Genomic DNA, 25023 nt, shown 5'->3' on the forward strand with positions numbered 1-25023 from the left:
CCTCTCCTCTCCTCTCCTCTCCTCTCCTCTCCTCATGTTCTCCTTTTCCTCTCTCTCCCTCTTACTCTCTAGCCTTTCTTCTCTCTCTCCCTTTCCCCCTTCTCTCCTCTTGGCCATGGCTGGTCTCTTTTTCTCTTTCCACCTTCTCTCTTTCCCCCTGCCTTTCTACAATAAAGCTCTAAAACCATAGACTCTCGCCTGTGTGGGAACCTCTCTCTCTCAGCCCTCTCTCCTATAACCCCGGGGCTACAGGGTGTTGTCCTGGGGCCCTGGTCGGGGCTGCCCCTTGTCCACCCCCCGTAGAGTGGGGTCAGTGGCTTAGATGCCCACCCGGGGCCCAGTGGAAAGCGTCTGGCAGCCCTCCCACGTCTGCCTGCCCAGAGCATAGGAGGAACTCTGGCCAGACGTGGGCTATCCTCCCTTCCCCCCTTCACCTACCCCTTTTAGTTCCCACAAAAACTAAAACAAACTAAAAAGCCAACCCCTTGCCTGAAACTGGGAACAAACAAACCTCCCTGGTATCCCGCCAACTTATTTCTTGCTGACAAATCTAGTTCAAGGTCCCAGTGAGGGAGTTTTATACTTCTTATCTTTGCCTGGAGTATCCTCCTTTTAAGTGTCACCTTGAAAGCTGCCTTCCACAACGTTTCCCCTAAACCCTAAATTCTCCATTCGGTACAGATGAGGATCTTGCATCTCTTTTTCTCTTTTTCAGAGTACTCATTACTCCTTCACAGGAACCTTGGCTTGAAAGGCACAAGGCCCAGAGATCTCAGTGATTCCTTAGCCTGACACAAAATCAGCTAGCTATGTCAAGAGGAAAAAACAAACAAGCAAACAAACAAATAAACAATTTGTAGTAGCTTTTGATCAGATCATACTCCAAATGAGTTAAAGTTAAATGTACTTTTTTTTTCTTTTTTTCTTTTCTTTTTTTTTTTTTTTTTCCTAGACAGGGTTTCTCTGTGTAGCCCTGGCTGTCCTGGAATTCACTCTGTAGACCAGGCTGGCCTCAAACTCAGAAATCTGCCTGCCTCTACCTCCCAAGTGCTGGGATTAAAGGCATGTGCCACCACTGCCTAGTTAAAGAGTTGTATTGATATATGGTATATATGTGCATAGGTTGATGTATATAGCACACGATGGAGATCTGAAGACAACTTGTAGGAGTTGGGTCTTTCTTTGCATTACATGGTCCTAGGGATCAAACCCAGATCGTCAAGCTTGGCAGCAAGCACCTTTACATGCTAAGTCACCTCACTGACCTTCACAAATGTAATTTTAATTCATTTCTGTGACAAATTTTTGATCTATAATCTCAGTATGTTTATAAGTACGTCTGTATGTGTCTATTATCTTTACATTATTTTCCTCTGTCTATCTGTCTCTGTCTGTCTGTCTTCCTACCTATCTATTGTGGTAGGTGCGCTAGACAAGTTCTGTACCATTGAGTTAGATATCTCCAGTAGAGCAGACATTTATTAAGTAACTAGTGTATGCCTGAGGCAGTGGGTAAAAAGTTTCCTGATCCTAAAATGTCTAGCAGGGGTGATGGTAGTAACCTTGCCTTTCTACTAAAGAAAATTGCTATTTAGTTAATAAACCATTGCTATGGCAATGATAATGACTAAGAAAAGGCTATGCTAAGGTTTCTGTTTGTTTTTTGTTTTGTTGTCTTGTGGCACATAGATTTCAGGGGCACATAGATTGAACACTTAGAAATATAGAGAAGTATCACATATAGATAATATGGCACAATATATGCAAAGGTCCTGCGGTGGACAAGATCCAGGCTCTTAGGACTTCAGTAAGACAGTAGGAATTAAACTCGTTACATAAATCCTATTAGAATAGTTTGCTTAGATTTTTCCTGTAGCCCCCTACTGTCCTGTGAAACCTCTTTTTCTTACTCCTGGACCAGGCAGAATTTAGAGGTAGCTAGCTGAACAGCATCCCACTGCCCTGCTCTCGTCTTCTCAGATCCTACTGTAGGCCCGCCCTCAGGCGGGTCCCCACCCCCGCCCCGCCCAGATGGCTCACTCTGTCTTACAATTGGATAGTTCAGTTAGATTCGAGCTCTGGTTGGCTGAAAAAGCCGTCAGTAAGGGGTGAAAGCCTTGATAACCCGTGCGGAGCTTCGAGGGGGCGGGCTCGGGTGCGGTGCGGGCGCTGCCGCGGCTTCTCATTCAGGTAAAGTCAACCACGCGAGTCCTAGAGGGGAACAGTGGACCCAAGTGTCCGGGAGGGGCGTGATGCTTTTAGCCCCCTTCTATGGGTTCTGTGCGTTGCAACGGGGTGGGCGCCGTGTCCTGTAATGGTGGCCATTTGGACATTGGGAGCCTCAGGTGGTTTAAAGCCGACCGGGGAGGGGGGACCCTAGATTATTAGGCAGATCGCCACCACATGGCCATCCAGGACCTAACCGGAGGAACTTGTGCGCACTGTAGTCTCCCAGATGCCTTATGGGACCCTTCCCCAGAGTTGGCTTGAAGACCTGGGAATGGGTTTCTTGCAGTGGGGTGGAGTGGGCGGATGGTACGGAAACGGTGTTGGAGGGAGGAACGGATGTCCCCCACCCCCCGGACCTACTGACAATAGCAGCGGATGGAACCGCCCAGCGGTTTTTCCTGTAGGAAACTGCCCTGTCTTTTCTAAGCTGACTTGGTTCTGTATGTTTGGGGAGGTGTGTGTGTGTGTGTGTGATGACTCAAGGACCCCTTGTCCTGCCATCATCTAGCTCTCTCCCCCATCCTGCGTTTGAGAATCCCATCCCAACATGAAGGGCTCCCACCACCTAGAGCCTTCTATCAGTAAGACGTAACTTCTTCAGGACCTCGGGTATGCATGCTCTGTGTCCTGTCCTTCAGGTTTCCTGATGACAGCTCTCCTGATCACAGCTCTCTAGACTGATCGCAGCTCTGTGTCCCGAAATAGTCCCAGGGCTGGGTGTGGGGGCGTGTGGCTTCAGCTCTGACAGCCTAATGAGGGGGTCTCAGGCAGGGGATCCGGATTTAACTTTGATAGCCAGGCAGTGTGGGAGATATGAGGGCAGCTACACGCCCTACTCCGGGAGGCACTGGCTTGTGTAGCAGTCTAATGTTGGCTTGCCCCACCACACTCCTTACTCCCAAGGCAGGAACTGACAGCTGTGAGCTGGGAGGATGATATGTGGCCTAGGTTCCCTGCAGTTTCTAGGGGAGCAAAAGGGAATCTTTCCAAAAGCACCTATTATCCTAGTTACCTGAGAGGTCCTGGTAGGATGATTGAAAGTTGAAGGCACCGGACCTGGTGGCGCTCGCCTTTAATCCCAGCACTCAGGAGGCAGAGGCAAGTGGATTTCTGAGTTCGAGGCCAGTCTGGTCTACAAAGTGAGTTCCAAGACAGCCAGGGCTATACAGAGAAACGCTGTCTCGAAAAACCAAAAAAAAAAAAAAAAAAAAAAAAAAAAAAAAAAAAGAGAAAGAAAGAAAAGAAAAGAAAGAAAGAAAGAAAGTTGAAGGCCTGTCTGAGAGCTGCAGAGTGAGTTCAACGCCTGTTTAAACAATTTAGTAAAGGGGATTGGCCAGTAAAGGTACTTGATCAGGTAATGACATCCTTGTTGCATCCCTGGGATTTACTCGGTGTAAGGAGAGAGCTGCCCTCTGACCTCCACTCTCACCCCATGGCATCCTTGTGCCCACCCACCCTTACACCTCCTACATAAAATAAATAAAATGTAAAAAAAAAAAAAAATTAAAAAGGGGTTAGTGGTGTAGCTTAAAACTCACCTAGCTTGTGTCAGTGGGGCTGAGGACAAATTTAAAAAAAAAAAAAAAAAAGCATTCATTTGGGCGTAGTGGTATATGCCTGAAATCCTAGCATGTGGAAGACTGAGGTAGGAAAAATTGGAATTGGAATAAATAATAAATAAATAAATAAATACAGGCCTTCAGGCATGGTGGTGGTGCATGCCTGAAATCCTAGCATTCCAGAAGCAGAGACAGGGGAATCTCTGTTAGAGGCCATCCTGATTTACATAGCAAATTTCAGGCCAGCTAACTTTGCAACGTGAGACCCTGTCTTAAATACATAAAATAAAACAAAAAGCAAACAGGGCAGCACTCAGCAGGGAGAGACAGAACAAGTTCTGTGAGTTCAAGGCCAGCCTGGTCTAGATACATAGGGAGAATTTTTCTCAAACACAAAACAGAACAAAACGAAGCTGATCCATATGTAAAAGAGGGAAACTGAGGCTGTGGCAGTAGCTCTGTTATTACAGTATTTGCTTAGTGTGCATGGAAAGCCTTGTGCTCCATCTCCAGCACTGCACAAGCCAGGTGTGGTAAAGCACACGTGATCATCTCAGCACTCAAGGGTTGGAGGGAGGGGAGTTGAGTTCATTGTCAACTATGGAAGGAGCTGGAGGCCAGCCTAGGCTTCCTGAGACCTTGTCTCAAAAAAAACCAAAGAAAACAAAACTAATGGGCTGGAAAGATGACTCAGTGCTTACGATTGAGTATGACCCTTGTCATTTGATTCCAGCTGTCTTAGTCGGCTCACACCTGTGACTCCAGCTCCAGGAAAGCTACAGCTTTTGGCATCCACGGGTAAATACCCACACACAGCCCCAAACCACCCAAATTAAAAGCAAACAGCAACCTTATTGTTGTTTACCACTCTAGTAATCTCTGCCCTATGTCTCAGTTCAGTCTTTGTGCCTGGATGCTTCAGTCTTAAAAATGACCTGGGGCTGCTTTCTCTGTCCTGTTGCTTTGGATTCGGATATGACCAGGTTTCTGGAGGAAGGGGCAGACTGCACAGGATCACACTGCAGCTGTGCAAAAGGCAGTTTCAGACCTCTGAGCCCTGGTCCAGGTTTTTTCTGAAGCTCAGTTTTTCCCTGGCAGTTTCCTAAAAACAAGTCCTGAGAGGCACTGGCTGTCCTCCATGGTGACCTGCTGTCCTGCCCTTGTAGCCGGTGTGAGGGGACAGGAAACAGCTGCTTGGGGTGGGGAGGGAAACTTCAGAGCCTTAGGTTGGACAGGGGAAGGGTTAGAGGAGGGAGCTCAGAGAGTAGAAGGGGGTTCTCTCAGCAGTGGAGAGGGCGATGTGTTAGTCATGCTGATGGGTGCTGAAGAGCTAGTAATGTCTGGCACTCAGATCGCCATGCAGAATTTGAGAAGCTGGAAAGAGTGGCTGGGTTTTTAGTTGTTTGAAGCAGAGGGCTGGTTAGCAAGAAGATGGGTTGGGTCTGCTCGATGTAAAACTACACAGTCAAGGGCTTGACTGGTCACTACAAACAAGGGGTCCCTAGAAGGTGGAGAGAACCTAAACTGAAAGGTTTTTCACATAGGCAGTGGACTTAATTGCTCTGTAAATTGCCACCAATAATCCATGGTGCAGAATTCTACGGGGGCTACTCAGGGAGAGTATACGGTAGATAATCAAGGTGAGCCACTTTCTGCTCCCCGAAGGCTTTTCATGTGGGTACCCAAAGTCCCACCCTCTCATCATTCCTTTTTTGTCCATTTTTGCATGTATATGGGGATGCTAGGCATTGAGGATTGAACACAGGTCCTTATGCGTGTTACAACAATGCAGTGCCTGAAACTACGTCCCTGTCCATATCCTATCCTGTTTCTGGTTTTTGAGACAGGGTCTCTCTAGGTACCTTTGGTTGTCTGAGAACCCACTGGTATTCTCCAGCTTCTGAGTGCTGGGATTAAAGTTCTAGATTTAATGCTTGATCCATTACATGTGATTTCATTCCTTCCCACTCTACCTGCTCTTCCTCTTTCGGAAATAGTTTTTCAGTGTACAACTTAGCCTTGCTTGTAGCCCAGCCTGATCTGTCTTCCTATCTTAGCCTCCTGAGTGGAAGGAAGGCTTACAGTGTACCACCACATCTGGCTTGCTTTCTTTACTTTATTCCTCCCTTCCTTAAAAAAGTTATTTTATGCACATGAGTGTTTGCCTGCATTTACGTATGCACTTCACGTGTGTGGCAGAAGAGGGCACTGAATACACTGGAACTGGAGTTATAGGAAGTTGTAAGCCACTATGTGAGTGCTGGCAACCAAACTTGGGTCCTCTGGAAGAGTAACAATTACTCAACTCTTCAGCCCCTTCTTTTCTTTAAAATTTTGTTTTTTATTATATATGAATGTATCTGAGTGTATGTATGTAGACCATGAGCGTACAAGTGTCCTCCGGGTCAGAAGACTGTTGGATCCCCGGAACTGGAATTACAAGTGCTTGTGAGCTGTCTGTCCAGGGTGGGTGCTGGGAACTGAGTCCTTTGTAAGGATAGTTAAGTGGTCTCAGCTACGGAGCCATCTCTCCAACCGACTTTTCTGAGATAGGCTCTTATGTATTCCAGACTAGCTTCAAATCTTATGTAGCTGAAGATGATTTTGAACTCCTGATCTTCCTGCTTCTACCTCTTGAGTGATGGGCATTCACCACTAGTCAGTAGCCAAGGGCTTCGTGGGTGCTAGACAAGTATTCTACCTAGTGAACTACATCTCCAGCCCAGGATTTGTTGCTTTTTGGGTGCTGCTCCAGATCAAATTCATGTCCTTGTGTATGCCAGGCAAATCCCCAGTTCTAGACTCTCATTTTCTTAGCCTTCATATGTCGTCTGAGAAGTCCTGCTCACTGAACTCCTCATGGAGAGTTACAGCTTTGCCTCTTTTGGTGCTGGTGTTTGCCTGTACTAGAGACATTCCAGAGAGACAGGTGTTCAACTATCGAGGCACAGAGACTTAGCTAGAGTTATACTTTGTATCTATCGTTCCTACAAGGGGGTTTGTGAGTAACCTTGGTTAAAATTCTACACAAAATTAAATCTTACCATTTCTCTTAAGAAAAATGGGGGTTGAACCTGGAGAATGATAGGTGAGCATTTGGCCATTGAACTATATTTTCAGCTCTGTTTTCATGTTTGAGACAGGATCTAAGTTGCTTAGGCTTATCTTGTACCTTTTTTAAGAATTATTTATTTTATTTATATGAGTACACTGTTGCTGTCTTCAGAAGAGGGCATCGGATCCCATTACAGATGGTTGTGAACCACCATATGGTTGCTGGGAATTGCACTCAGAACTTCTGGAAGTGCTCTTAACCTCTGAGCCATCTCTCTGGGCCCGCCTCCCCCCCTCACTACCCCTCCTCCCCTAGAGTATCTTACTATGTAGTTCTGAATGTCCTGGAACTTACTATGTAGACCAGACTGGCCTCACACTCTGAGATCCACCTTCTTCTTCTTCTTTTTTTTTTTTTTTAATTTACTTATTTATTATATGTAAGGACACTGTCGCTATCTTCAGACACTCCAGAAGAGGGAGTCAGATGTTACGGATGGTTGTGAGCCACCATGTGGTTGCTGGGATTTGAACTCCGGACCTTCGGAAGAGCAGTCGGGTGCTCTTACCCACTAAGCCATCTCACCAACCCAAGATCTGCCTTCTAAGTGCTGGTATTAAAGGAGTGCACTACTGTGCCTAGCTCTTAACTGTGATACTCTAGTTCAGTTTCCAGAGTCTGCAGTACTTCCACTTTCTTGTTTTTCTTTGCTTCATGTCTTTCTTGCTTCCTTCTTCCCAGCTTTGCAACTTGGGTGCTCATACTTCATAAACTTCAAATTTTGGCTAAACATGGTGGCACGTATTTGTCATCCCAGAACTTGAGAGGCTCAGGCAGGATCACGATTTGTAGACCAGTATTAGCCACATAGCGATATTTTATCTCAAAAGCAAAAGTGGTAGAGCACTTGGAATCCATCTGTTGCAGAGCAGTTCCGAGGTTCCAAAGGGGAGGAGGAGAACCTGGGGGGTGGGTGAGGTTCAAAGTTTCAATGTAGTGTAACTAACTGTTTGCTCAAAGTTTCAATGGTGGTGTAGCTAATATCAGGGTCAAAGCAAGGGGCAGGACTGGATTTGTACCCTTACTTTTCTGGGGGACATTTTTTCAGGCTGTCTGGTGGCTGCTCCAGGAAACATGGCCAAGTTTGTCCTGAATCAGAATCTTCCTGGTGAGTTTACAAAATGAGGTAAATGTATTTACCCAGATCCACATTGGGTGCTTGTATATATGGATATAGCTCAGCAATTCCCTTTTATTTTTATTAACACAGTAGCCACTTAGCCATTTCCAAAAGCGGTGGTGGCGCATGCCTTTAATCCCAGCACTTGGGAGGCAGAGGCAGGCAGATTTCTGAGTTCGAGGCCAGCCTGGTCTACAAAGTGAGTTCCAGGACAGCCAAAAAGCTATACAGAGAAACCCTGTCTCGAAAAAACAAACAAACAAACAACAACAAAAAAGCATTATTAGCAAACATAATGGTTCTGTTTAAAAACCAGTCATAACAGCCCCCATAATTAATGTCCCAACTCCCCGTGGTTGTCTAGGAGAGACCCCCCATTGTGCCCTCTGCCCATCCTTTAGTTCTCCCCCCCCCCCCCCACCATTCTGAAGACATCTGAATTCCATCCGTCACTCTACAGTCTACTGTCTTCCATGGGCTGTTTTTTCCTTCTTGGAACCTTCTGCTCTTGCAGCTGCTTCTGCCTTATGAAGCGCTCAATCTTAAGTTCCTGCCACAGGAAATTTTTTTCTGACGTGAGCGCCAAAGTTGGCTCCTGCAGTGGTTCTGTAATTCACCATGTATTAGTGCTTTGAAAATCATTTGAAATGATTGTGTCTATTTATAGCTAACAAGGGGTCAAGATATTGTCTTCCTTATTATAGTGTCCCAAGAATATAAGTATTTGCCACATAGTGGGTGCTTAAACATGGTTGTATGCCCATCGTGTGCAGGTACGCCTGCAAGCCTCGGGTGTGGTCTTGAGCTCTGGCAGCAGTACAGGTGCATCGCAGGGACAAGGGATGAGGAAACATGTTTGTTCACTCTCTTTGGGAGCTTCTTGGTTTGACTCAACCCTTCTCTCTCAACCCTCCTGTTATACCACAGACCTGGGCGGCCCTCCCCTGTACCCAGGCCCCACTGGAAGTACCCGCAGCCCTAGCTCTCCCTACTCTGTGGAGACGCCCTATGGCTTCCACTTGGACCTGGACTTCCTCAAATACGTGGAGGAAATCGAGCGTGGCCCTGCCTCTCGCCGAGCTCCAGGACCTCCTCATGCACGCCGCCCGCGCGGGTCCCGAACGGGCCTCGCGGGAGCGCGGAGCCCAGGAGCTTGGACCTCCAGCGAATCCCTGGCCAGTGACGACGGCGGAGCCTCGGGTGCACTCTCTCCTGGTGCGTTCCCGGGGCTCTCGCTACCTCCGCTGTCGCCACGCTCCTTGTCGCGCAATCCGCGCGTCGAGCACACGCTCTTGGAGACCAGCCGACGACTGGAGCAGGCGCAGGCTCGGGAGCGCGCGCTCAGCCCGGCCCGCGCAGTCACACGCAGTCCGCGCGGGTCGGGCCGTAGCAGCCCCGCCCCTAACCCCGCCCTTGCTTCCCCGGGCCCTGCCCAGCTGCAGCTAGTGAGGGAGCAGATGGCCGCGGCGCTGCGGCGCCTGCGTGAGCTCGAGGACCAGGCGCGCGCTCTGCCCGAGCTGCAGGAGCAGGTGCGCGCGCTGCGTGCCGAGAAGGCTCGGCTACTGGCCGGGCGCGTGCAGCCAGAACAAGAAGTAGAGATCGAGGTGCGCCCAGACAAGCTCGCCCAGCTTCGGCGCCTCACCGAGCGTCTGGCCACCTCGGATCGTGGAGTGCGCTCCAGGGCTAGCCCCCGGGCAGAGGATCCCGACGGGTTGGCTGCCAGGCGCAGCGAAGGAGCGCTGCAGGTGCTCGACCCCGGGTCTAGGACACCCGATGGGGAACCCCGGACTCGGGAGACGGGCACCGAAGTCGTGCCTGAGACCCGAGAGGTGGATGCCCAGGCAGTACCCGAGACAGGGGAGGCTGGAGTGGAGGTGGTCCCTGAGACCGTTGAGGTGGACACGTGGGTGACTGAGGAGCTCCTAGGGTTGCCCGAGGCTGCAGAGCGTGAGCTGGAACTGCTCCGCACCAGCTTGGAGCATCAGCGAGGGGTGAGCGAACTCTTGCGGGGCCGATTGAGAGAGTTGGAGGAGGCCCACGAGGCCGCAGTGACCAGGCCTCAGTCTCGCGACGTTGCTGCCCAGACTACATTGGGTTGCACTGAGAAAACCACACAGACAGAGATGCCAGTGGAGAACCTGCCCAGACCCACGGCTGGAGACGAGATGGCCCCTGTTGGTGAGTCTCCACTACTGGTTGAACCCTGGCCTGCCAGGTCGCTGAAGTCAAACTCAGTGCTCTCATGTGATTCCCTGCCAGGCATCCTCAAATCCATCATGAAGAAGAAAGATGGTATTCCAGGTGCACAATCCAGTCAGGGACCCAAGAGTCTGCAGTTCGTTGGGGTCCTCAACGGAGAGTGAGCGCTTTCTCTCCTTTCTTTCCATAGCAGCCACAGGGACACAGGCTATTAATCCCAGTTCTGCCCCTCTGCTCATAAAGTGGCTTTGATAGTCCTCAGTTTCCTCATCTTTAAAATGCCACTCTCACTTCAACACTTGAATGAGCCCACAGGGCCTCCAATCCTGTTCTTAGGTATGAGAGCTCCTCCAGTGAGGATGGCAACAGCGATGATGAAGATGGTGTTGCTGAACACCCCAGGAGTAGCTCTTCTGGATCAGGAGATGATAGCAGTGGGGGATCTGACGCTGGAACCCCTGGCCCCCACAATGACAAAGATGCCGGGGACTGCGAGCTTGAGACACATCCAGAGCTGACAGCAGGGAGAGAAGGGAGGTGAGCTTTCTCTAAAGATTTGGAATGTGGATAGCCTCTTTCCTCCTGGTCATCGCAGTTCAGGATTCTGAGTCTAGACTGGCCTCCTTGGCAGGTGTGAACTGAACCCCCGTTTGAGGGAGGCTTGCATTGCTCTGAATCAGCAGCTGAACCGGCCACGTGGAGTCACCAGCAGAGATGGCGTGAGTGTGGGCCAGATTTCTACTCTCCGACAGAGTTTCCTAGAGCAGGAGTACCAAGTTTGGTCCCCTCTCACTAGAAAGACCTTACTTGATCTAACCTCTCCAAAGAGATACCCTACCCAAGGAGAGCTGTGACCTTTTCTTGGACTGCCCAGCCACAGCCTCAAGTAAACAGAGCCCCAGTCCCATCCATGACACTTCAAGAGCAAGTGGGTACTCCCATTTCCCCGTAATATAAAGTCTTATTTTCCTGAGCATTCGAACTTCACTGACTGTATCTCCTTCTCCAAGAGGGTGAGTGAGGTTCCCGCTCTCCACTTGGTTTCTTTTCTTTTTTTTCTTTTTTGAGTCAGAGTTTCTCTGTGTAGCCCTGGCTGGCCTTGAACCGCCTGCCTCTGCCTCCCAAGTGCTGGGATTAAAGGCGTGAGTCACCACTGCCCAGTTCCACCTGGTTTCTTGACATCCTACTTAGAAAGCATTGGCCTCCCTTGCTTACTAGGGTCACCAAAGATGTCTTCCACACACACACTATTTTTGGCCTTTCCCATTTTTTTCTCACCATTGATTAATTCTTTGTCCTGGTCCTGCCAGAATGCAGCACGCCTTGTGGCCCAGGAATGGTTTCGAGTGTCCAGCCAAAAACGCTCTCAGGCTGAGCCTGTGGCTGGGATTCTTCGAGGGGTGAAAAGTCTGGGGCCTGAGCTGCTGGCTTATGTGGTGAACCTGGCTGATGGCAATGGAAATACAGCTCTGCATTACAGCGTGTCTCATGGGAATCTCGCCATTTCCAGCCTGCTACTGGATACAGGTCAGAGTTGTGGAGAAGAGGGCTAAGGCAGGTGAAGGTTGGATCACTGAGGGGCACAGATGAGTAGCAGAGGGTCCCATTGAGCCTCTCTTAAGTTATTCTTGGTGGGTGAATTGCTGTTCACTTGGCAAGAAGTCAGCATTGGGTGTTTTCTTCTGACTCCCTGCTTTGTTTTCTGAAACTGAACTTCCTATTGAACCTGGAGCTGTTTGGCCAGCAAATCCCACCTGTTTCCATCTCCCCAGCCTTGGAGTTGCAAATGGTGCTCAACTTTTATGTAGGTGCTGGGATCCAAGTGTGGTCCTCAAGCCTGCAGTAGTTCTAACCCTTCTGTGCACCCAGACATAACCCATCAAGGCGTTATGTCTTGATATCTAGCCCCTGACTGGCCTCAAATCTGGGACCTTGTTGCTTCTGCCTTCCAAATACTGAAATTACAAGGATATAGAGGCCTTTTGATATTACTCTATCTTCAGCTGTTCTGAGCTAGCTCCCCAGCCCCCCCAAACACCAGCTTTGAGACCAGAGACCTCAATTTAGCACCTTCCTCCCTGGGCATATTATCTCTAGGCCTTGACAGTTTCTTTCTTTCCTGAGACACCGTCTGTGGCTCTGGCTAGCCTGGAACTCACGAAAGACCCACCTGTCTCTGCTGGGATTAAAAGCATATACCTAATACCTAAGCCTTACCGTTTCCTGAGTTTTTGGGCTCCACTGTCTATCCCCTGGGGGGCGGGGTGCTGCTCACAGTGTTTAGGTTAACTGTCATCAAGCTGGAGTACTGTTTACTTGCCTCATTAGGATTCTGCCTCATCTTACTGCCCCACTGAGGCACCCACGTGGCTATTCCTAACTACCAAATCTAGTGTGTACTAGCACCATCCTAGAGTGACCACTCATAAAACAACATAGAGGGTACCTATTACTAACCTTTACCTGTTACTAACTTCATTATTCTCTTTGTTGGGACCTTCACCTCAGCATGGCATTTTTTTTTTAAAGTCTTACAAGTTGTTAGCCCTGGCTGCTCTAGAATGTACTCTGTAGATTAGGCTGGATTTGAACTGCCTCTTCCTCCTAAATGCTGGGATTAAAGGTGTGTGCCACCATCACCTGGCAAAGTTAAATTATTAAATTTTACTTTATTTTTTGAGATAAGGCTCACTGTATAGGCCTGGAACTATATAGCTCAGGCTGGCCAATATTTTAAGTGCTGGAATTACATATCTGGCAAATTCTCCAGTGTTTTAAGTCTGTGTCCTGTTCTTATAATTAGCAAACCTTTTATTTTTAAAGAGGGACAGACACAGGAAAGAACACTTAGCATTTTCAGAGTACATGTAAGCCAGTGGTATATTTCTGGGGCTATGAGTAGTAGAGGCTACAGGACCTTACTAGCTGCCAATCTAGCTGATAGGTAGGGAACACTCAGGTCTCTCTAATCTCTGCATTTATAGTTCTTACACATAGCCACACCATGTATGCACAGGAATGCACAGGCTGAGGGACAAGGGATGTAGTCCTGTCAACTGGCAGAGTTCTTACCCAGCAGTCTCAGTGCTGGGGAGCTGGAAGCAGTACAAGTTCATTGGTTGTCATTGTCTGTGGTCAGCCTGGGATAAAAGATGCCTACCCACCATCTGTGATTTGGAGACCCAACACTGTCCCCGCTAAACAAATCAGTATTTGAGGCTTACATGAAGTGACCTTTCTTCTTCCCAGGGGTCTGTGATGTGAATCACCAGAATAGAGCTGGCTACTCTGCACTCATGTTGGCTGCACTCACTTCTGTAGGACAAGAGGAGGAAGACATGGCTGTGGCCCAGAGACTTTTCAGTATGGGTGATGTCAATGCTAAGGCTAGCCAGGTGCATAGACACTCCAGACCTGATGGGTAGGTAAGGTGGTGTCCCTTTCTACTTTTAAAATACTTGAGACCTCCTTTTCTCTTTCCCCAGACTGGACAGACAGCCCTCATGCTGGCCATCAGCCATGGCCACCAGGACATGGTAGCTGCCTTGCTAGAATGCGGGGCTGATGTCAATGTACAGGATGCTGATGGGGCCACAGCACTGATGTGTGCCAGCGAGTATGGACGCCTTGATACAGTTCAGTTGTTGTTGGCCCAGCCAGGCTGTGACCTAACCATCTTAGACAATGTGAGCCACTAGCAAGGGCCTGGAGTAGTGGTGGTGTTTGCCTCTGTAGCCCAGGGACCAATGTCCTATTACTTCTCAGGAGGGCACAAGTGCCCTGGCCATTGCACTGGAGGCTGAACAGGATGAGGTAGCTGCACTGCTCCATGCCCACCTGACATCAAACCACCAGGTAAGTGTGGTCCCCAAGAAACAAAGATGTTAAGCACCTTCAGAAGACCAAAGATGGAGACACTGCCAAAGAGGTCAGTTATTTCATGCAAGCCTCAAATGGGGATGGGCAAGTGCTGGGTCTCCTGTATCACCGATCCCAGTTATTTACCAACCAAGCTAGGATATCTAACATGGATTCAACCTAGGAAGCTTGGAAGATGGTTTCTTATTTCTTCCATCCTTCTACTGCACTGCCCCCCCCGGTGGGTGTCTGAAACCAGCCTTTTGCCTATAGGACCCCTTTTCTTTGTTCTAGGGACAGTCTTCCACAGGGTCTCCCACTGCAAAGGAATGCAATGACAAATGAGGAACCTCCACCTCTGTGAGCTGCTAACTACATCTAGAGACTCTTCTCTCTGCTGTCTGAATCACAGCGGGGCGCCTTGTGAAGATGCTCCCTCTAGCTTGTTAGAATGCTGAGGGGGAAGAGTGAGGCAAAACCGGGTAACGCCATATCCCTCAACCCACTCACTTCATGAAACATCCTTCTTAATAAAAATATTTCTACTGAGTTTGTATTGTGTGGATGGAAGCAGAAGGAACAAACACTTATGGGGGGGGGAGCTTTCAAAGCAGAGTGCATGGTCACTGAAGTTTTTAATAAAGCCAATTCCTAGACAAGAATTAATATAAATGCTTTATTTAACAGTTGCAGATCATTCCGTGGGCTAAGTAGTGGATATCCAGAACCCTGTAAACAGACCCAAGCATTAGATAGAGTGCCTTTCTTACCTCCTAACAAGTCCCTCCCAAGGGTTGCCACTTACCCACCAGCTGCAAGATCAACGCAACCTTCGAGCTTCTCTTTCTGACTCCAATAGGGTGAGCACGTCACCCTCTCGAACGGGGCCTTTGACATTTCGGATGATAGAGCGGCTGGTGTCATCCATAAATTCCACTCGCACCTACAAGCCCAATACAAGAGTTAAATGCTGCTACTTACTAGTGGGGTGGAAAGGTAATACGGACCAGAGCCTGGGACGGGGCTGGTCAGGTCAGATGGTTCAGCAGTTACAAGCATTTGTTACTCTTAAAGTCTCATTTGCCAGATCAAAGGCATTGAATCACTCACATAGGGTCTCTGTAGCCTGATCTGACCCTGAAATCCTGTGATCCTTCCGGAATTACAACACCCTCCCCAAATACAAATTTATCTGTGTGCCTCCGACTTACTTCTGGCTGGCCCTGAACTACGGATCCCCCTACCTTACGTTTCTTAAGTAGCTGTGATGGGAGACCTCGGTATAAACCAGGGGAACGAACGGTCAGGAAATCTTTAGCCTAGGCTTGTCTGTCTCCTGGAGTAGGTGAGATGCCCTACCATTCTTGTTCTATGTGGTGGACGGAGGCAAGCACACTCAACAGTGGCCCAGGTTTTTTCGGTACTGGATCATTTTGTAGCCTAAGCTTGCCTGGAACGCCATGTGAACTTCCTTAGACACCTTTAATTACTAGCTTTGAGTTCAGTACTCAGTTTTTTCGGGTTCTTTGTAAGGGTAAGCAAGTCTACTACTGACACATAGGTCCCGCCAACTCCACCTCTTTAAAACCAAAGCTTTTAGTTGGGCAGTGGTGGCCCCACGACTTTAATCTCAGCACTTGGGAGACAGAGGCAGGCGGATTTCTCAGTTCGAGGACAGCCAGGGCTACACAGAGAAACCCTGTCTAGAACACCCTCCTCCCCCCGCCCCCCGCCAAAAGCTTTCAAAGGCAGTCTTACTACGGTATCCAGGTTTCTTACAAATTCATATCCTCCCTAAACCTATCAACTAGAATTAAACGTCACCAAATCCAGTTATAATCCTGGTACTCGGGAGGACTCCGCTCCGACCCCAGGAAGTGGTCCGAATGTTCCCATCACTCACCTGCGTGCACTGTCCCTGCGAACCGGTCCTGCCCAGCACTTTGGTTACCTACAGGAAAGAAGGGACAGTTAGGCTCGACATGTCGACCTTTCTTCTTTCTCTCTTTATTCAGGCTTCTAAACACCCGCAGTCGCCTCACCCTAGCCAGCTTGATGGGCTGCACGCGACTCGTGTCCATGATGGCGGCGATCTGGCGGAGAGGAGTCACGTGAGCAGGGGATGCTTTTTATAGTCGGCTCTGACCACGCCTCCCTTTCGCTCTCGCGAGACTGCACGCGGTACCCAGGAATCCTCGGGGCAGAGTCGTCACCAGCGTCCTTCGGAGCGGAAGGAATATGGCGTCCGCTACTCGCGTTATCCAAAAGCTGCGGAACTGGGCGTCTGGGGTGCGTGTGCTGTTCCGATCCGGGCCGGGAAGGATTTGGGTTCTGTACGCCCTTGAATCCTCTCCCTCTTAATATCTCCTTAGTTCAGTGGACATTCCAGGATCCCTGAATTTGTGACTCCAGTAGTCAGACTCAAGGTCCTAAATGATTTTGACCGGGTTACTGGGATTTCCTTGGCCTTAGATTGCCTGACTTTAGCTCACCCCCACCCCCACCCCGGCCCGCCCCTCTTCCTATCCCTTTCTCTCTTCGCCTCATTTGTCTCTTCGCCACGTTCCACTCAGACCAGGTGTTCCCTCATCCCCGTATCAGCTTTGAATCTTGTGCCCCTGTTTTTGGAAGGCTGAGGACCAGTTTTTAGATTTTGGAAGAAAACAAAGAGGCCAGGGAAGCTGTAGATCTCTGCAGCTCCTAGGAGGTTGGAGATGGATAAGAGGAGAGAGATAATTTAGGGTCCAAGAAAGGAGGTAATCTAGCACTGGAGCTCAGTAAGCAACTGTCTGGGTGAGAATTCCCATAATGTTAGGGTAAGCATGTTTAGTATATTGACCCATATACAGAGAAGATTTTTTTTAAAAGGAAGGCTTTTTAGGTTAGATCTTGGAAAGGCTGGAAAACTTAGCAGTAAAGTTTTGTAAGCCATGACCCTCCCTTTCTTCATATGCAGGACTTGTAAACTTACCCTAACTGGCTACTTCTGTTCGCTAACCCTATCCTGGGGTTCCCTAGTTTCTGACTTCTCCTCTCCTCCCACAGCAAGACCTGCAGGCGAAGCTACAGCTGCGCTACCAGGAGATCGCCAAGCGGTGAGCAGGCCGTGCTTGCTGCCCTCATCCTGACATTCTTCCACCAAACCCAAACCCAAGGCTGGCCATAGTGGTACAGTCCTTAATCCCAGCACTCAGGAAACAGGCAGGCTGATTTCTGAGTTCAAGGCCTACCTGATCTACATGATGGGTTTCAGGTTAACCCCTGTCTAAAAAACAAACATGAAAAAACCCTAAATTTGCTGTTCTCTTGAACTTTCCTTGGAGAATTGAGCAGAGATCTTTCTTGTCAGGCTGTGAAAGCAAAAATTTACTTTTAACTTCATTGGGCTGTCTTGGAATAGTTAGTTAAGAGATCGATTGTATTATTTGTTGGTCTCTTGGGTAGATTTGCAGTCTTCATTGTGACCACACACATGAAATGCTATGTTCTCAAGCTACTGAAGGGGGAGGATGAGGCCCATGTAGGCCAAGTCATTGCTTAAAGTCAGTTTTGATCACATTTATATATTGATGAGTCTTTGCCATGTCCTCAGACTTTTGGATGCCAATACAAACGGGTATTCTTGGTTTGTGGGGTTGGTGGCTTTAGCACTCAGAGACTCCACCTCACTTTGCTGAGTTCAGAATGAGCCCTTATGTGAAAGCCCAGCAGACGCCAAGGGGAATATCTGAAACACTGCCCAGTCTGGTCTCAAAATTGTCGTGTAGCTGCAGTATGGCCTTACACTCATAATCCTGCTTCTGTCTTCAAAGTGCTGGGATTCCAGGAGTAGATACCGCTATACGTATATAGCAGTATACTAGGTTTATGCAGTGCAAGGGACGCCTTTATCAAGTGAACTACACCAGCCCTCAACTTAAATTCTATCTTCTTCTTTTCTTAAAAGATTTTTAGATTTATTTATACTCATATGTGTGTTCTGCCTGCATGAGTTTATGTATATGGGCCTGACGCCTGTGAGTTCAGGAGATAGCATGAGACCCCCTGGAACTAGAGTTTCGGGTGATTGTGAGCCACTATGTGGGAATCCAATTCTGGTTCTCTCCAAGAGTAACAAGTGCTCTACCCAGTGAGCCTCAACAGCCTCATAATTGTCTTTATTTCTTTTGTGGATGTTGTCAGGGAGGGATAAATACAGCATGCATTAAAAAAACATTTATAAAAACAACATTTATTTATTTAAGGCAGGTCTTACTTTGATCAATTCCACATGCTGAATTGGCTGGGCATGTGTTACTAAGCCTGTTCAGAGGCAGGCTCTTACACTGTAGTCCTGATTGGCATGGACCCCTAGTTGGCTTGAACGTGTGTAAGGGAAAGGAGTTGCACTGATTTACTGGGAATACAGGCAGGAGCCAGCTTCTTTGGGATAAAGGCGCCCTCTAGTGGTTCACTTGGGTCTTGGCATTGGACAAATGTTCTTTTTACTTTGCTGTGAACAGATGAACATATATGTGAACATAGCATATATGTTCTTCAGGCAAATTCTAAGTTTCACAGATGTGTTAGTCATTTTAGAGCTTTATAGCTTTTTCCTTTTTAATATTACTGGATTTATTGTTTATGTTTGTGTGTGTGTGTATAGGTCAGGAAAACTTGTGGTAATAGTTCTTTTCTTCCCACTGTTGGGTCCCAGAGATTAAAGTCAGGTCATCAGGCTTGGTGGCAAGCACCTTTACGTGCTGAGCCCTCTGACTGGCTATCACTTTTTTTTAAGTTTTATTTAGTTTTGTGTGTGGATGTTTTATGTACATGTATGACTGTACAGGCATTATATGCATCCAATATCTCTGAGGCCAGAAGGTGTTGGATCTCCTGGAACTGGAGTTATGGATGGGTGCTGGGAACTGAACTGGGGTGTTCTGCAAGAAGTGCTGCCTATTGTGCCACCTCTCCAGGCTCCAGTCTTTTCCTCAAAAGACAGGGTATCACTGGGCAGCTCAGGCTGTCCTGGAACTCTGCTCTGGACTTCTCCTGCTTCAGTCTCTTGAGTACTGGGACTGTAGTGGTGTGTCCAGTCAGTATCCAGCCATATGTCACACTTTACCTTTTTTTAATTTTAAAAGGGTTTTTTGTTTTTTTTTTGGACAGAGTTTCTCTGTGTAGCCCTTGGTATCCTGAAACTTGCTTTGTAGACAAGGATGGTCTTGCAATCAGAGATCTGTCTTCCTCTGCTTCCTGAGTACTGGGACTAAAAGGCATGTACTCCAGCTAATTTTAGGAAATTTTTAGGTTTTTTGAGATGGGGTTTCTTTATGTAGCCCTGGCTGCTGTGGAATTCTATTTGTAGACCAGGCTGACCTAGAACTCAGAGATCCTCCTGTCGCCTGTCTGTACCCCCTTGAGTGCTGGGATTAAAGGTGTGCTCTACCACTGCCTGGCAGTCTTAGGACATTTTAAGCTAGGCATGGTGGTACAGGCCTTTAAATCCTAGGACTGGAATGCAGAGGCGCGTGAACTCTGAATCTGAGGCCAGCAGCCTGGTCTATATAGAATTCTAGGACAGCCAGAGATCTTATCTCAAAAAAACAAAAAACCCAACCTCCCCCGTTATTAAATAAACTACATAAGTCATATAAATTGTTTCTATGCATATGTGTCTGAAGATGCTCCTGTTTGCATACAGAAGCCAGGAGGAGGCATTGGATCCCATGGGACTGGAGTTGCAGGCACTTGTGGAGTGCTGTGCTTGTTTTGTGTCTGCTGGGATCTACACTCTGTTCCTTATGATTGTATAGCATTTACTCTTAATGGCTAAGCTACTGTCTAGCCTTTGGTGGTTTTTTCTTTTTTCGTTTAATATTTTCTAGACAGTTTCACGTCATCCATGCTGACGTGGAGCTTCCGTTGCTGAGAATGACCTTAAGCTGATTCTTTTGCTTGCACTTCCTGTGCATTGGTGTTTTGTCTTCATGTCTGTCTGTGTGAGGCTATCAGATACCCTGGATCTGGAGTGACAGACAGTTGTGAGGTGCCATGTGGCTGCTGGGAATAGAAACCTTGTCCTTTGGAAGAGCAGCCAGTGTTAACTGCTAAGCCATTTCTCAGCTCTGCCATATTTTTTATTTAAAAAATAAAATGGCTTTTACATTTTTAAGGAGAACTTGCTGGGTAAAAATGGCGGCCAAATTTGAAATGTAGCCAAATAAACAAATAAAACCCAACTGTTTATGAGCACCCACCTTTGTCCCTGGGAATTTTCCTTTTTTGTTTGAAGTTCAGTGTTTCCTTTCAAGGCTTTAGGCTTCTTGGTAAGCTCAGGATTAGCCTGAGGCCAGACTGAGCTTTGTTCCATGTAACCCCTCTACTTCCCTCTCCAGGGAATCTTGGCAGTAGACCACACAGTGGCAGGAAGGGCAGGAACTTGGATAAGTTCCCAGGGCAAGGTGTTCTTTGAGTAATAAGCCTTTATCCCAGCAGGGTGATTTAAAGGGTCCCTGAGATAACAAGGAATTAAAAAGTCCTATGACTTAGCCTTTGGGGGTGGGGAGAAAGGCACTTCAGTTGGGTAATCTGGGGCTGTGCTTCAGTGTTATAGACTACAATTGCTGGATGAGGGATGGTCACAGTTGGGCACTCTGACCTGATTTTCGTGAGCATATGTAGGTAGAAGGAAGGCTGCTGCTAAGCTTAGCTTTGTGTTGGGGATAGGAGCATGTCTAGGTCTCTTCTTTGTCTTGGGAACGTCAGTAAGGGTCCTCTATACCCAACCATATTTGAGACTTAGAGGGACTGGGGTGGAGCACATGTCTGTAACCTGGCTGAAGACTTTTTTATATAGAGATTAGTGTCTGCTGCTTGGTTTCTCGTTCCAGACCCAGGTATAGAATATGGTAATGCAGCAAGACATGACTTTGGCCTGCAGCCTCCCTTGTAGCTCCAATCCTCAGTCTTGTAAAGGAGAGTGGCAGTGAGAGGGACTGTCACTTTGTTTCAGTGCCAATGTTTTTTTCCCTCAGGACCCAGCCACCTCCGAAACTCCCCGTGGGCCCCAGTCACAAGCTGTCCAACAATTACTACTGTACTCGTGATGGCCGCCGGGAAGTTGTGCCTCCCTCAATCATCATGTCCTCACAAAAGGCCCTGGTGTCAGGCAAGACAGCCGAGAGGTAAGGATCCTCAGTGTCCATCCCCTCTGCTACTGGCTTTTCTTCCTTGGCAGGTAGAAACATGCTTTCCGCAGTCCTAGTATAGTGGGACAGGATTGTGATCCCTGAAATAAGGAGGTTGAGGCTGAGAAAATCAAGAGTTCAAGCCAGGGCTGAGAATATAACTTACTTAGTAAGCTACTTGTCCTGTGAGCATTGAGAGTTTGATCCCCAGAACCCAAGTTAAAAGAAATGCAGGGGCCTGGCAGTGTGTTTGTAATCCCAGTGTTGGGGAAGTGAAGTCAGGCTGAGGTAGGAAGTTTACAGGTTCCAGGCCATTCTGTGTGATATAGTTAGGGGTAGTCTTAAAACAAGTTGAGGAAGGTAAGATGGCTTAGTGGGTAAGGCACTTGCTGTCAAACTAGATGACCTGAGCTCATGGATTCATGTGGGAAGCAGAAATTCAGTACCTGCAAGTTGACTTCTGACATGTCATGCATGTCCAAAAATGATGATGATAAAAGAACCCCAAAGGAACCCAAGGGAAAACAACCCACTTGGTCCCTGTTCTCAGGGGTCTTTTCTTAGTTGGAGATGACAGTGGTATCCCATGAGGTTCATAGGAGGCCATAGTCTGGAATGAGTTTCTGTACTAGATCCAGCAGACCAAGACAGAAAGGCATTTGCATAGACGTCTAAGCCACCGAGTGAAGCTTATCTCGCCTTCTAAGAAACCAGGTCACAGTCAGTTCCCTGGCAGACCAGTTTTTGGCTGGCATGATAATGAAGGTCCCTCTGGTTTAGCCTTTGTAAGGAAGGTAACTTTGAACTGACCAATCTCTTTGTTAGGCTTTGTACTGTTTCCTTCAGTCCTTTCCTGTCTATAAAGCCAATCTCCTCTGCTCTATTTAACAGAGCTCTCATTCTGGTTTATAGAATGAGGTTCAAGGACTGGCGAAAAATAGCATTTAAGAACACTTGTTGATCTTGCAGAGGACATGGGTAGGGTTCCTAGCACCTATGTGGCAGTTCATAACTTTCCTTAACTCCTGTTCCAGAGGATCTGATGCTCTGTTCTGGCTCTGTAGGTACCAAACATGCAAATGGTACACACACTTATACATGTAGGCAAATTACTCATATCTATAGACATACCTGTACACATAGACTTACAAAACACATAGACAACCAATACACTTAGAAAAAAAGAATGAGATGCTGAGACCAGATGCAGTGGCACACACCTTATATCCCAGCACAAGGGATGGCTACAAGTTGGAGGCCAGCCTAGTCTACATACTGAGTTCCAGATCTATTGGGAGTACATACTAAGACCCTGTTTCAAAACACACACACACACACACACACACACTCAGAGAGAGAGAGAGAGAGAGAGAGAGAGAGAGAGAGAGAGAGAGAGCGCTTGTCACAAACAAACACACGGGCTGGAGAGATGGCCTAGTGATTAAAATTGTTTAATGCTCTTGGAGAGGAGCAGAGTTTGTTCTCAGCACCCATGTGGATTGGCTTACCATCTGTAACTCCAGCTTCCAGGGGTCCAGTGGCCTCTTTTCACAAGTACATGTACACATACACACACACACACACACACACACCCCTCCCTACACCCACCACCTTCCCCACCCCTCATTTTCCTTCCTTCCTGAATGACAGGATTTCTACAGAGAAACAGCCTTGGCTGTCCTAGAACTTGCTCTGTAGACTATGTATTTACATACACATAGACCACCTCCTCACCCTCTTGACACTCTATTTATTTGTCTAAGACAGGGTTTCTCTGAGTAACAGTCTGTTAATCCTGGAACTCTAGATCAGGCAGGTGTCAGACTCACAGAGATCTATCTACCTGCCTGCCCCTGCCTTTTGAATGCTGGGACTAAAAGCATGTACCACCACATGAGGCTTATGTTATTATTGCTATTTTTTAAAGATGCTGGAGAGATGGCTCAGTGGTTAAGAGCACTGACTTCTCTTCTAGGATCCTGAGTTCAATTTCCAGCAACCACATGGTGGCTCACAACCATCTGTAATGGGATCCGATGCCTTCTTCTGGTGTGTCTGAAGACAGTGACAATGTACTCACATACATAAAATAAATAAGTCTTTTAAAAAAAGATGCTGCGGCTCAGTTGGGGACTGAGTTACAGTTACAGTTTGTAGCTCCAGCTGAGTCTGCTAGTGTACACTTGTAATCTCAGCATTGTGGGGGCAGGGACAGGTGGATCCCTGGACTTGATGGCCATCCAGCCTAGGAGAATTCCCGACCTAACAAAGACTTGATATATGCATGTGCATATACACACAGACACACACACATGGACGTGGGCACACTCATAGACCTGCACACAGAAACATGTACACACAGAATGAGATACTGACCACTTCTGGAATCACAAAGAAAAGCCAACTAAAGTTAGAGTGAGTACACTGTACTGTTGTCTCTTGATCGTAGCGCTCTTACTGACTTGATGAGTGGAATGCATGCTGTTCTTGATCACTGACAATCCTTGAAAAGCAGAATCGATGCCCAGAGAGGCTAACAGCCTAGGCCGTACAACTCACCCACTTCGAGGTTTTGGGTACTCCTCAGCGTTTTCTTTTTTTGTTGGTTTGTTTGTTTTTGGTTTGGTTTGGTTTGGTTTTGGTTTTTTTCGAGACAGGGTTTCTCTGTGTAGCCCTAGCTGTCCTGGAACTCACTCTGTAGACCAGGTTGGCCTCGAACTCAGAAATCCGCCTGCCTCTGCCTCCCGAGTGCTGGGATTAAAGGCGTGCGCCACCATGCCCGGCTTCCTCAGCCTTTTCATTCAAGATTTTTTTTTCCTGGTTGTGGTGGCACACTCCTTTAATGCCAATCCTTGGGAAGCAGAGGCAGGTGGATCTTTTGAGTGCCAGAACAGGCAGGCCTACACAGAAAAACAGACAAACAAGCAAACCCATTTACTTTTACTTTAAGTGTATGGATGTTTTGCTTGCAAGTAGATCTTTGTACCACATGCATGCCTGGCACTGGTCCTCTGACACTAGAATAGATGAACAGATGGTTGTGTAAGCTGCCATGTTAGTGCTGAAAATATAACCTGGGTCTTCTGGAAGAGCAGCCCATGCTGAGCCGTCTCTCCAGTCCCAAAACTTAGTATTTTTAATTCCACGTCTGAAGCTCTGTGCATTTGAATGCATGTGCTCTTGGAGGCCTTGGATCCCCTGGAGTTAGAGACTCTGATGTGTGTGTTGGGAACTGAGCTCAGGTCTTCTGTAGGGATAGTAAGCTTGCTTTGTACTCTCTCGTTGTACCCTCAACCTTTTTTATATTTAAAAAAAAGTTTGTGTGTAGAGTGTGTGTGTGTATATGAGGAAGGAGGAGGAGAGAGGAGACAGTGAGAAAGAGAGTGAATGGGTGCAGCTGTAACAGCACATGTGGAGGTCAGAGGAAAGTTTTTGGGAGTTGGTTTTCTCCTTTCCTTGTTTGGGCAAGGTTTTGTATGTTTCTCCTCTTGTGCTATGTACTGAAGGTAGTTGGCCCATGAGCTGTCTCTGCCTCTCAACTGCTTCTGGAGTTACAGATGCCCACTACCACGTGCAGCTTTTTATCTGGTTTCTAGTTTCTAGTTATAGTTTGTCAGGCTGGCACAGCAAGAACTTTTACCTACTAAACTATCTCCCTAGCCATCAACCTATTTATTATTTTATTTTTTGGAACAGCCTTGCATGTAGTCCAGGTTGGCTTCCTATTTACTATGTAGCTGAGAACTAGACCTCATAATCCCCCTGCCTCCC

General features: G+C 47.6%; 3 protein-coding genes across 5 annotated transcripts in view; 2 read left to right on the forward strand and 1 right to left on the reverse strand.

Annotated features, from left to right (window-relative positions):
• Nucleotides 1-2124: 2124 nt before the first annotated feature.
• Kank3 (KN motif and ankyrin repeat domains 3) lies at nucleotides 2125-14627 on the forward strand. Of its 2 annotated transcripts, none has more exons than XM_021186547.2 (11): nucleotides 2125-2190; nucleotides 7952-8011; nucleotides 8951-10201; nucleotides 10283-10382; nucleotides 10559-10759; nucleotides 10854-10941; nucleotides 11533-11749; nucleotides 13472-13617; nucleotides 13708-13908; nucleotides 13988-14077; nucleotides 14375-14627. In XM_021186547.2, the coding sequence occupies exons 2-11, from the start codon at nucleotides 7978-7980 to the stop codon at nucleotides 14423-14425; spliced, it is 2379 nt and encodes a 792-aa protein (XP_021042206.1). In that variant the 5' UTR covers nucleotides 2125-2190; nucleotides 7952-7977; the 3' UTR covers nucleotides 14426-14627. The 2 variants fall into 2 exon arrangements, with proteins under 2 accessions (XP_021042206.1, XP_029327177.1); XM_029471317.1 differs by lacking the exon at nucleotides 2125-2190 and adding an exon at nucleotides 4341-4586 and having other exon boundaries at nucleotides 14375-14620.
• A 114-nt stretch (nucleotides 14628-14741) lies between these two features.
• Rps28 (ribosomal protein S28) lies at nucleotides 14742-16246 on the reverse strand. 2 transcript variants are annotated; one of them, XM_021149011.2, is made up of 4 exons: nucleotides 16123-16246; nucleotides 15984-16031; nucleotides 14890-15023; nucleotides 14742-14809 (listed from the first exon to the last, which is right to left on the reverse strand). In XM_021149011.2, the coding sequence occupies exons 1-3, from the start codon at nucleotides 16159-16161 to the stop codon at nucleotides 14901-14903; spliced, it is 210 nt and encodes a 69-aa protein (XP_021004670.1). In that variant the 5' UTR covers nucleotides 16162-16246; the 3' UTR covers nucleotides 14742-14809; nucleotides 14890-14900. The 2 variants fall into 2 exon arrangements, with proteins under 2 accessions (XP_021004670.1, XP_021042244.1); XM_021186585.2 differs by having other exon boundaries at nucleotides 14886-15023.
• A 19-nt stretch (nucleotides 16247-16265) lies between these two features.
• Nucleotides 16266-25023, forward strand: part of Ndufa7 (NADH:ubiquinone oxidoreductase subunit A7) — a 13608-nt gene continuing 4850 nt past the window's right edge. The window contains exons 1-3 of the mRNA XM_021186584.1: nucleotides 16266-16369; nucleotides 17126-17175; nucleotides 21100-21249. Of these exons, the coding sequence (XP_021042243.1) occupies nucleotides 16319-16369; nucleotides 17126-17175; nucleotides 21100-21249 (251 nt within the window). The 5' untranslated portion in view covers nucleotides 16266-16318. The remainder of the gene's footprint in view (nucleotides 16370-17125; nucleotides 17176-21099; nucleotides 21250-25023) is intronic.

Source organism: Mus caroli, chromosome 17 (genome assembly GCF_900094665.2).
Source record: "Mus caroli chromosome 17, CAROLI_EIJ_v1.1, whole genome shotgun sequence".
Lineage (NCBI taxonomy): Eukaryota > Metazoa > Chordata > Mammalia > Rodentia > Muridae > Mus > Mus caroli.

Excerpts from the sequence above, each read along its gene's own strand:
- Kank3 (XM_021186547.2), top strand. The coding sequence starts at position 7,978 with ATGGCCAAGTTTGTCCTGAATCAGAATCTTCCTG. Across the intron at positions 11,750-13,471 it reads CAGCCTGCTACTGGATACAG|GGGTCTGTGATGTGAATCAC; the intron begins GTCAGAGTTGTG and ends TCTTCTTCCCAG. Across the intron at positions 13,618-13,707 it reads TCAATGCTAAGGCTAGCCAG|ACTGGACAGACAGCCCTCAT; the intron begins GTGCATAGACAC and ends CTCTTTCCCCAG.
- Rps28 (XM_021149011.2), bottom strand. The coding sequence starts at position 16,161 with ATGGACACGAGTCGCGTGCAGCCCATCAAGCTGGCTAGG. Across the intron at positions 16,032-16,122 it reads AGCCCATCAAGCTGGCTAGG|GTAACCAAAGTGCTGGGCAG; the intron begins GTGAGGCGACTG and ends TCTTTCCTGTAG. Across the intron at positions 15,024-15,983 it reads CGCAGGGACAGTGCACGCAG|GTGCGAGTGGAATTTATGGA; the intron begins GTGAGTGATGGG and ends TTGGGCTTGTAG.